Source organism: Eptesicus fuscus, chromosome 11 (assembly GCF_027574615.1).
Source record: "Eptesicus fuscus isolate TK198812 chromosome 11, DD_ASM_mEF_20220401, whole genome shotgun sequence".
Lineage (NCBI taxonomy): Eukaryota > Metazoa > Chordata > Mammalia > Chiroptera > Vespertilionidae > Eptesicus > Eptesicus fuscus.
The window spans coordinates 68,761,325-68,773,528 of NC_072483.1; the positions used below are offsets into that span (position 1 = coordinate 68,761,325).

The 12,204-nt window shown below is 43.9% G+C and overlaps 1 protein-coding gene across 2 annotated transcripts in view; it reads left to right on the plus strand.

Moving 5' to 3' along the window:
- Positions 1–5,453, plus strand: part of WDFY1 (WD repeat and FYVE domain containing 1) — a 35,054-nt gene extending 29,601 nt beyond the window's left edge. For both annotated transcript variants that reach the window (XM_008145101.3, XM_054722902.1), the window contains exons 10-12: positions 2,988–3,118; positions 4,224–4,332; positions 5,051–5,453. In XM_008145101.3, coding sequence (XP_008143323.2) covers positions 2,988–3,118; positions 4,224–4,332; positions 5,051–5,110 — 300 coding nt within the window. In that variant the 3' untranslated portion in view covers positions 5,111–5,453. The remainder of the gene's footprint in view (positions 1–2,987; positions 3,119–4,223; positions 4,333–5,050) is intronic.
- Positions 5,454–12,204: the final 6,751 nt, after the last annotated feature.

A 12,204-nucleotide genomic window follows, 5' to 3' on the forward strand; every position in this document is an offset into this window, starting at 1 on the left:
CTGCACTGGAGACTGTCCCCTAACTGTCCATGGCTGGTCCTGCACTGGAGACTGTCCCCTAACTGTCCATTGCTGGTCCTGCACTGGAGACTGTTCCCTAGCTGTCCCATGGCTGGTCCAGCACTGGAGACTGTTCCCTAACTCTCCATGGCTGGTCCTGCACTGGAGACTGTTCCCTAACTCTCCATGGCTGGTCCTGCACTGGAGACTGTCCCCTAACTGTCCCATGGCTGGTCCTGCACTGGAGACTGTCCCCTACCTGTCCCATGGCTGGTCCTGCACTGGAGACTGTCCCCTACCTGTCCCATGGCTGGTCCTGCACTGGAGACTGTCCCCTAACTGTCCATGGCTGGTCCTGCACTGGACACTGTCCCCTAACTGTCCATGGCTGGTCCTGCACTGGACACTGTCCCCTAACTGTCCATGGCTGGTCCAGCACTGGAGACTGTCCCCTAACTCTCCATGGCTGGTCCTGCACTGGAGACTGTTCCCTACCTGTCCCATGGCTGGTCCTGCACTGGACACTGTCCCCTAACTGTCCATGGCTGGTCCTGCACTGGAGACTGTCCCCTACCTGTCCCAGGGCTGGTCCTGCACTGGAGACTGTCCCCTAACTGTCCATGGCTGGTCCTGCACTGGACACTGTCCCCTAACTGTCCATGGCTGGTCCTGCACTGGAGACTGTCCCCTAACTGTCCCATGGCTGGTCCTGCACTGGAGACTGTCCCCTAACTGTCCATGGCTGGTCCTGCACTGGAGACTGTCCCCTAACTGTCCATGGCTGGTCCTGCACTGGAGACTGTCCCCTAACTGTCCCATGGCTGGTCCTGCACTGGAGACTGTCCCCTAACTGTCCATGGCTGGTCCTGCACTGGAGACTGTTCCCTACCTGTCCCATGGCTGGTCCTGCACTGGAGACTGTCCCCTAACTGTCCATGGCTGGTCCTGCACTGGAGACTGTCCCCTAACTGTCCCATGGCTGGTCCTGCACTGGAGACTGTCCCCTAACTGTCCATGGCTGGTCCTGCACTGGACACTGTTCCCTAACTGTCCATGGCTGGTCCTGCACTGGAGACTGTCCCCTAACTGTCCATGGCTGGTCCTGCACTGGAGACTGTCCCCTAACTCTCCATGGCTGGTCCTGCCCTGGAGACTGTCCCCTAACTCTCCATGGCTGGTCCTGCACTGGAGACTGTCCCCTAACTGTCCATGGCTGGTCCTGCCCTGGAAGAGTAGGATGCATAGAAAACCCAAGCCTGCTGGTAAATAGAGACAGATCTTTCACTTTGGGACTGTTGTTAAGGTCACTGTTTCATACTAGCCGAGCACCAAATTAGAATGAATTAGAGCATACAAGCCTCATGCTTTCACAAACTGATAAAAAGTAACAATTTAGTCCTCACTGGAATACGGTGGCTCTAATAATTTTAGATTATTTCTGAATTGTTCCACATAAATCTACCTGGAATATTTTTAGTAAGCATGTATAATATTTTTAAGCATATTTCAAGTACAATTTTTGTTTTTTAAATTAAAAATAGCCTATAGATTTCAAAGATGTTCTTCTCACTAGGTATGCACATATACTAAAGTTCCACAAATATATATATATATATATATATATATATATATATATACCAGAGGCCTGGCACATGAAATTCATGCACAGGTATGGTCCCTAGGCCTGGACTGTGATCAGGGCCATCTTCCCTGGCTGCCTGCGGCCAGTCCCCCCCCCTCCACCACCACCACCCCTCCCCCCACCATAAGAGCCTGCCAGCCAGGGGGAGGGACCAAGAGGTCAGCAATTCCCACCCAATTGCCGGCCCCGCCCCTGCTACAGGTCTCCCACTGTGTGTGCAGGGCAACCAGCGGGGCGTGGGCCTTGGCCTGGTGCCGCCCACGTCCCCTGCCACCCACCCTCGGTTTCCCATTTGCCATTGGGTGATGGGAGCTTGCTGGCCAGGGAAAGGGACCAAGAAGTGGTCAGTGTACCTCATAGTGACTGGTTGAGTGGTCGTTCTGGTTGTTCCGTCATTAGGGTCAATTTGCATATTACCCTTTTATTATATAGGATTTTTATAGCAGACTTAAAGGTAACCAGTCACTCAGGTTTAATATGAATTTGTGCAAGTAAGTAAAAAGGAATGCTGATTTTATTCATTTTACTACTGGTTACACCTCTATGAAGGATTGGCCTAAAGTTTGTGTGTGGTAATAAACTTTGATTTTACTTACAAAATTGTTAACCTGCAAGGTTTAATATGAGACTGTCAGGCAATGCAGGAATTATTTTAGCACTTAAAACTTTCTAATGCTCTGAAAATGGCACCTGAATTGTTTCGTTAGCTAGTTCTAACAATGTGTGTCTGGTGGAAACTAGTGCAATGTAATTGATGGGTGAAGAAGTCCCTACTTCTAAAGGAAACATGAAGAGATTAATTTTACTTTTATGATTAACAGCTAATAGCAGAGGAAATGTACAGTTCTTTCAGTATAAAGAGTATGTCCGAATCAGTAATAATAACTGGGCTATTTTGGATGTTCTTGAAGCTTATTTCCAGAGTCACAATTGAAAGACTAAAAGAGATAGTAAAACATCTGATTATGGGTGTTGGTTTCTTAATGAGGGCATATTACATTTAAAACCTTATTTCTTAACTTTCCTTTGACATAGGAATAGATTTTTCCATCCTGAACTCTCTAGTCAGTTGGGCTCTTAAGTGAACTTGAACTTGGTTTTTATATGTTTTCACATCGAGACACAAGATGAATGAACAAAAAGCAGTATCTGACCAATATAGTAAGGTGTGTGGAAATCCTTGTCAAATACTGCAATTGCCCACTTTTTGGCTGTTAATTGCTACATTAACTTGGAATGTTTGTAAGTCAAGGCAAGACTTCCCCACTCCAATCCGTTTCCCTGCTCTGAAGGGAACCCCGTTCATTAAAGCAAAAGTGAAACTCCTCCTTTTCCCCCCCGGAAGCACCACTGCAGGAAGTGCGGGCAGGCCGTCTGCGGGAAGTGCAGCAGCAAGCGCTCCAGCTACCCCGTCATGGGCTTTGAGTTCCAGGTCCGCATGTGTGACTCCTGCTACGACTCCATCAAGGATGAGGAGTGAGTGTTTGCGTGTCTCAGTCTTACTATGCGCCTGAAACAGGAAGTGACATGGATATACTGCTGCCCACGTGTTTGTGTCTCCCAATTTCGTAGACGATGTCTAAAGAGAGGATCCTATTCTAGCTTTACAACATAAGACAGATTTCTCCCCAAAACTGCGAGGAATGATGTTGCTAGGACCAGCCCAGTCTTGAGCCCCCGGCACTCAAGGTGCTGTGCGGGGTCAAGGCCATGTGCACACTGACACAGTGGCTAGCTGGTTCTCTCCAAAAGCATTGAATGCTCTCATCTTTGCTCACCTGTGCGTGGAAATTTAATTACTGGGAAAATTCTAGACACCAATGGTTTTTTCCCCCACCAAGATCTGACCTAGCAATCAGTTCTTAACTATTTGTGTTCAGACATTTCTGTCTGTTCCCCATTCTGTCCTGACTCAGGCAGTTCCACTAGGGCAGAACCATCATTTTCGTTCCCTTCCCATTGAGTCATCTTTCAAAGTAGTAGACGGGCAAACCTTGGCAGAGGCCCAAGTTGGAAAGCCAGTGGGCACCATTGGTGTTGGTCGGTGAGTGCTGCTCCCTGGGCACCAGAGAGGTCTGGGAGCCTGCAGCCATCTCGTGCCCACACTGTGTGATCTCATGCAGGCAGTTTCTCTTCTACATGGAAGGCTCTATAAGTACAGTTGACCCTTTAACAATGTGGGGATTTGAGGTGCTGAACCCCTGGCAATTGAAAACCCACAAATAACTTTTGACTCCCTCAAAAACCTAACTACTAGTAGCTTACCGCTGACCAGAAGCCTTACTAATAACATAAACAGTTGTTTAACACATATTTTGTAAGTTATATGTATTATATACTGTATTCTTAAAACAAAGTAAGCTAGAGAAAAGAAAATGCTATTAAGAAAATTATAGGGAAGAGAAAATACATTATAGTACTGTACGTATTTATTGAAAAAAATTTGCATATTAGTGGGCCTATGCATCATATCCATGTTGTTCAAGAGCAGCTGTATTTCCTTTCTGTTGCTAAGAAAATGTGTCCCTCAGCTCTAGGTACAGTCAGGTGACTTCTAAATGGTCCCTCTTCTCTTTGTTAGTCGGACTTCTCTAGCAACCTTTCATGAAGGAAAACATAACATCTCCCATATGTCCATGGATGTTGCCAGGGGACTGATGGTGACCTGTGGGACCGATCGCGTTGTAAAGGTAACCACCATAATTGTCCCAATTAGATCTCAGCGTAGAATGCTCCCTCATCATGCTACGAGTGAGCATGACATTTCTAGTCCAGCCTCACTTTCTGATTGGCAACCTCATCTTCCCTTTTCATAAGCAACTGATAGCCATTTGAAGATCCGCAGTAACAAACTGCATGCCTGTGAGTTTCCACGCCCTTGGCCTTGGCGCTTCCCAAGGCATTTCCCTTTGCCTGGCACCCCTGTCGCCATCTGGCTGAGCGAGCCCAGGGCTTCCCCTCCCCAGCTGATCCCACGGCTGACCCTTTGCTGGAGCCATTCCTTCCCGTGCTAGTTTCCTTCCATCCTGGGCAGAAGGCTTCTAGTTGTAAGAAACAACCATACTTTTTTTTTTTTTTTTTCATGAATTCCCACTAACACAGAAACTGAAAGTAAGTGTTTTATACTTAGTACCACTCTTGAGTTGTGAAACTCTGACATATATTATTTCATAATAAGGTATAGTAGAACATCATTATGATGTAATTTTCAGGTGTCTAGATACTACTGAAAAGCTTTCATCACGTTTAGTGTTTTATCACTGTTGGGGTCAGGAGGCGGTTTTGCACTGAAAGAGGAGAATGAGGTCCTCTGGCCCTTTCCCAGTTCCACGCCTGTTTGTGTCAGCGTTGGCTCTCACGGGCAGACCAGGTGACCAGTGCTGCCTCCCGGCACCTTCTCTCTTGCAGATATGGGACATGACGCCCGTGGTGGGCTGCAGCCTGGCGACCGGCTTCTCTCCACACTGACCCGGGTCTGCACCTTCCCAGCGGCAGCCTGTACGAGCACCACCCTTCCCTGTGGTGCCACAGTCACCGTCACGTGGACGGACAGTAGCCTCTGAAACACAGATCAACACTTTTCAAAGGAAAAAAATGTAAAGATGTGTTTTGAGGCATTTGTGGACCTATCTGTGGTTCCCAAGGAATGGAATCCCTCCAGCCAAACTTCCTCACGAACAGTGAGCTGATGTGGACAAGATTAATCTAGCAAATAGAGTTTTAGAGAAAAAAATATTGAACTAAAGAGCTGATGCCTAGAACGTTCTTACAACAGCTGCGAGGACACACACACACACACACACACACACACACACACACACTCCCCTTGACCTGCTGGGCCTCCGGGCCCTGTGGCTGCTGTGGGAGCAGGAGTGGGGCAGGGAGGGCGCTCTCTTGAGGGGACACAGGAGGAGCTTAAGATCCCAGAGACTCCTCATGTGCTGGCAGGATGTGCACCTGCTTTACACTTAGTTATTGACAAACTCATTAGAGACATCTGTTCTCTTCAGTGCCACCTGCACCTAGTATTTGGCTCACTTCACTTGTTTGTCCTGCGGGACAATAAGCCAGGGGCGAACCTCACGGTTGTTGTGAGTGGCTTGTGAAATTCCTCTATTAACCAGGGCAGTCCAAGTTCTTCCCTCCCCTCACACATGCTCTGCGGACAGAATGTTTTGGTGTTGCCATTACCATGGGAGTCACACAACCGCCCGACTGTCTGTCATTGCAGTTAGTAACGACTGCTGGAAAACCCGGCTACCAGCCTGTGTGCGGTGGGAATGATCATTCTGTTCCATGGAACAGCCCAGTCCTCCTAACAGACACTTTCTATTTCTAGTTCAAGGTGAGCCCCATGATATTGTGGCAATTAATATACACCTCAGACAAGAACTGCAAAACTTTTTAAACAATGATGACTTGTAGTCATTGTAACTTATATTAAATATTCCATAGAAGGAAGCTGGGAACCCAGAGCAGTAATTGTTAACCAGGTCCTTTGCAGCAATTCCCACCTTGTAAATTGCTTTCGCAACAACTTGCAAAATCTGTTGTATCAAATGGTGTTTGAAAGGGTTTTGGCCACTTAGTACCAGAAGGGGGAAGAGGTGGGAGAAGGGGCACCTACTTTTAATATTCAGATATTTATTGTTTGTTTTTAGCAATAACACATGTATCTATTACTTTACGGCTATGGAAGTGAATGGAGAGAGTCCTACTTTTTTTAAGGATAAATTTAAAAATAGCACAATATTTTTGTTAGTCTGACTGATGGATATTGATAAAGGCTTACTACTGTGTAACTCTGTTGGGTTCGTATGAAGACCACATGTTATTCTACATGATACAAGTAAGAGACTCACCCTGTTTCTAACAGCAGCTAAGAGGAACTATAACATTTGACAGGCAGTTAAACTGAAATGTCAAATGGTGAAGGGACACAAATGCTACGGGAAAGGGATGGGGTCAGGCACATCCTGTTTTAGAATAATCTGCAATGAAAGTTGACTTGGCTTCAGAAATAAGACTGAAGGGTGTGTTGCTCCTTGTAATTTTTGTATTATATCACCTGAAAAAGATGTTTTCTCTAAAAACTTTCCCTAGGCTTTCTGCGAAATGTACATTACTAATATAATCTGGAAGGAAAATCGAGTGATGCTAACTTCTAAATGGCATCATTGACTGTTGACTTGTGTTCAGTTAGGGTTCAGCCCCACAAAGGTGCTATCCTGGGGATTTTCTGAAGTCCTAAAAGGAAAATAGAATGTGATCAATTCTTTTCCACAATGAAGAGCACTGAACTGTGGTTCTGTTTTTCTTTATTCTGTAAAATGTGACTTTAAATGTCTATGGTAGACTGAGTAGAACATCACAGCTGCTGAGAATATGCCATAGCTTTCATACTTCTTTTTATTTTATAAAAAATTTTTAATGAAGAACCCCAATGCTCCATGGAGACTAAGATTGTGATAGTGCCTCCTAAGGGGTTAAGCTAATAATATAAATCCAGGAGGAAATGCATATTTAAGGAAGATTAAGAGTGTGGTATCGGGAAAGGGAAGGAGATGTTTCCATATTGTTTTCTCTCTACCTGAGCCTGTTACCTTTTTTCTGTATGAAAACACACATGGTAGCCTTGTCTTGTCTCTGTCACAAACTAGCAAATGAGGGCATATTTTCTATAGAGGTGGGCAAAAATTATTTTCTCAATTTTACTGACTGGGCACATAAGGATAGTGCAGCTAGGCTTATAGTTATTGCCTTACTTTGACTGTGTTCATCTTAAACGGGTCACTTAAGATAGTTCTTCAAGTAATGTTTACTGGTTTTTCCATTCCTGGATACTCACGCTCATTTATACAAACAGGGGTTAAGAAGTACAGAATGTTAGAGAAGATCCTTATGCTTAGCCCTAGTATGTAGAGGACATGAAAATGCCAATTCTTCATTTTAAACATGTTTTTAAATTGCCCTTTATTAGTGCAGGTGATGGAATATCCCTATAGCAGTAGGTGGAAACATTATTCATTTCATTGTAAATCTCTGTTTGCCATGTCCTAGTCCTGTCCTGCTCCTGGTGGATATAAACAAACATATTGCTCTAGAAGGTGTCACTTTGTCCTCTCTGTACAGAATTCAGTTTGTTCGTGTCCACATTTTTAAGTTGAAACTGGCCCAAGGTATGTAATAAACTCAATAGTGGCTCACACCCAAGGAGCTATTTTCTAAGATCAGTTTTTTAAAATTAGTTTCTACTTCCATTACTGGATTTGGTGTTCCTTAAAATGTAAGAAACCAGTTACTATTAATGATAAACCATCTGCTCATTATAAATGTGAGGCTTAACAAATAAGTAAGACATGCTATATTTATTCATTGTGAGCAGATTACTGAATGCCTACTCTATTTTCTGCAGTTTATTATACAGTAACTCCGTGAGTAAGTTGAAGTTTAATTGTGCGGCAAATTTGCATTAGAATATACCATTTAAAGTGTTTTTCTCTATAGCCTTTTTGACTGGGGAGGCAGGGCAATGTTGATTAGTACATTTTGTCCCCGTACTAGCTATGTTTCTATAAGATACGGTGCCCTACGGATCCCAGAGAGCTAGAAAACTTTGTCCTTTGCTCCTATTTGTGGGTTCTGTTTTTGTGGGTTTTTTTGAGAAAATGTGTACAATAAAATATTCCTTGCTTGTTACTCTCTTGCTTAATTTAGCTTTTGTTGTTTGATCTGGACACAGGGCAATAATAGTAGCTGCCACGTGGTTAGCACCCTCAGTGTGCTGCGTGCTCCGCCGACTTTATGTTATTCAGTCCTGGCAACACTTCAGCCAGTCATTATTGTCCCCATTCACAGAATGGAAAACCAAGAAGGTCCTGTCTGTCTTTCTGTCTGTCTGACTTGAAGCACTCACCATCTTCATACCACCTGCCTTACTGTGCTAGTGTGTATGTGTTACATAAGGGAGGCAGGTGGCGGTGCCTCTTTTGGAGTTAGTGAAGCCCTGGGGTCAGGTGGCTCAGCAGCCCAGGCTCTCAGCCTGCACGGAGCTATGAAGAGATGCCAGATCTGTGCCCCTGTCTCCCCCTCACAGCTGTTTTGTCAATAAACACGGTGATTCTGACCTAGAAGAAGTGATTCTTGGCTTACCTGATAACACGTTGATTTGGAAACCAGAATGGCCGTTTACTATGCTATTAAAGAGATAAGCTTTATTTTTTCTCATCCTCAAAATAATATGTTTATTATAATAAAAAGAAACTGAAAATAAATAAAAAATACAAAAAAAATATGAAAAAATATTTTTTTAAAACCTGGTGGCACTGATAGGTGGCTTTTGTGATGACATAACTCCAATCATTTCGTTTCCCATGCATTCTAAAGAGCACTGAGCCTTCATCTGTATTTTATGACACTATTTTAAGTCACTTTATAACTGTTACAAAATTTCTTTTAGAAAGTAAATTTTTTTATCTGAACTAGATTAACATTAATGCGCAGAAAAGAATATAGAGTCATCCCAAAATCAAGCTAATTATTTGAAATAACTTAAGAAATCACTCTTCTAAAGTATGCCTGTTAAACTTGTAACACTCTTACTGGTAAGAAACTATTACCTAAATCTAACTTCATAACAGGGATTGTCATCTATACCTATAATATTAAAGAATAGCCAATAAATAGCCTGTAGACTCTACCATGAAAATCAAATCCAACTAATAAAGTCACAAAACAGTCACATGATTTTAATATTTCAGAATTACAGGTATCATTCCCTTATTAAATAAATGTGATATTAAGTTTTGGTAAGAGAATGGAAAACAATCAGATATTTCCATAGCTGTGAATTCTCTCAGTTAATTCTGTTATGACAAGATTTGCCTGATTGCAGTTTGTTGAATTCAAGATAAGCCATAGACAGAAAAATTGAATTTGAACAATTGCAAGTTTATGTAAACCATTCTTCTGAACCCACTACTGTGATTTGACTCACATCATGAGACTTGACAGGTGCATGGTAACGACCTGCTAACCATCTCTGGTTCCAGCCTGAAGCTCTGTAAGGCAGGGACCAACCTGTATGTCTATATCCTCAATGCCCTTCACACAAGACCTGCTCAATCCTTAAAGTCTTCATTAGCCCTTTGATTCTCTAAATCTTTTCTGTGTTTCATTTATTGATTCAACAGATTGGAGAGCACACCTAGGTATGTTCTTCCCATCCTTTGACAATTCACATAAGGCTGAATATGCAAAAATGTGTTATGTGCACTTCATTGAGCTGTTACCTGGAGTTAGAGGAACTCATTGGGGAGCAACTTCTATAAATAAGTAGGAACATCTGTACTAAAAAGAGGAAGAAAAGGAGAGGTAAAAGCATATGGCCAAACCGAAATTTGTTCACTTCTGGATTTACTTGGTGTAAAAATAATTCTTTACACAAGTAATGTGGGGCTTTATTTCCAAGTTATTAATGTACTTTTGCATTTCTTGTATTTTAAGGTCAGATATGCCCTCTTACATCTCTTGCCTCAGTAGTCACATCTGTTAATCTATCAAATGAATCCCAAGTTGCAAGCTGAAAACATAAGCAAACTTGCAGGCACAAGCGTTGGCACAAGCCTACCTTCAAATGTATTCCAGAACACTTGTCACCATTCGACTAATGTTAACCGTGGCCCAGTCCTTCCACCGTCAACTGGATTGTTCTAGTAGCCTCCTAACCAGTCTTCCTGAGCCTGCCTCTGCCCTACCAGCTGGATCTCAACACACAACTCAGATCATGCCATTTCTGTACACAACCCTCACAGTTCCCATCCCAGTGGAAGCCCAAGTTTTATAATGGTGCCTTACCTCCCTGACATTTATGATGCTCTCCTTGCTTGCTCCTGTCTAACCACACTTCTTGTTTTCCTCCCATCGTTGGCACTAAACAAATAATGATGCTTGTATGTGTACAGTTTGGCTGCTATGTGCCTAAATGAAAAGGAACTCATGTGAACTTTCTTAGGGAATAAAACAGTTTGTCATGGCTGTCCCCTCCCCTGTCATTTCTACCCATCTTATTCCACCTGACAAGCTACCGCTACAGCTTCCAGAGACACTTTATAGAGGATAAATACACGAGGGACGTGATGAGAGGTTTCTTGCTTTTCTAAAACATCAACTGCTAGTTCTGAGTGTCCAATCACCGTAAGACTTAACTTGAAGACGACTCCACTTGAGTGGGTATGTTGGTTTTGAAGTGTTTCTGCAAATTCTTATACTGTGTTATTGAGTGTTTTCTTCCCTTGAGTCTGGGCCAATCTTGGTGACTCACTAATAGAATGTGGCAGAGTGAGAAGTGACACTGTGCGACCTTGGAGGTTAGATCAGAAAGAAAATGCTGTGCAGCTTCCACCCACTTGTCCACGGGGAACCAGCTCCCTCTGAGACCACAGGAGTCCTGCTGAAGCGGAGATGGGACCTGCTTCGGAGAAGTGGATGGAGAAGATGAGAGTGCTGTGTGGACATGCTGCTTGAGGCAAAGCTCACTTTTGGGTGGAGAGTTGAGGTATGTTGTCTAGCCCATCCTGAGTTCCTGGATCGTGGGCTAAGAAGAACATAGAGGCTTTCACAAAGGTCGATACTGGACAGTACCACACAAGGTCCACTGGCCCAGACCCTAGGGCACTTGTTACCAGTTAAAGAAGGAGCTGGTGAAGTCTGAACGAGCAGGGTTGAGGCTGAGGGTGAGACTCGCTCTTCAAGAGTGGCCAATAGTGCTCTGTAGACACGGAGGGGAAAAACTCCCAGGGGCCTGGGATAGAGCTGCTGGCCGAGAATCACTTAGGATTCAGAAAAAAAAGGGAAGATGCTAGAGGAGTCTGGAGCCCAGGGCTGTTCCTCAGTGGGGTCTGAAGTGAGTTTTATTTTTACTCATTAAAACATTTATACAACATTGATTCATTCAACATGTATGCATTTAGCACATACTCTGCAGCAGCTGTGGTGTGGGGGGCATTGGAGGGCAGCCAAGAGCCCAGGCTGTAGAGCTGGCCACCTGGACTGGAATCCCTTTTAGGAGCTGTGTGGTCTCAGACCAGCTATTACTCTCCCTACCTTACAGACACTAATTATAAGGAAATCCAATGCCAGATTTCTTTAAGTGCAAGGTAGGGAGAATAATTGCCTCCAGGGAGTGTTGTAATGAAGATTAAACGAGTTAATGCATATAAAGTGTTTTAAACACTGCCTGCCATATACTCAATACCCAGTAAATGTGAGATATTTTGATGTGCCAGAGTGGGCCAGGAGAAGAGAAATTCAAAGACTAATAAGTCTCAAGGACTTCAAGGTACTCAGAGGCCCCTCATCCCCACAGGTAAAGTCTGTGTATCCTCATCAAGGCAAAGATAGTGTCAGACCTGGTTCCCAGTCCTGCTGGATGAGGTGGTGTCTGAAAGCCCAAGTTGCACCCGTGATTTCATGTCTGAATCTTTCTTCTCTGGTTTCTGATTGGCCCTTGTCACTCATGCCCTATCTTTTGGGGACAGAACCCACCGTGCAATGAAAGCTGC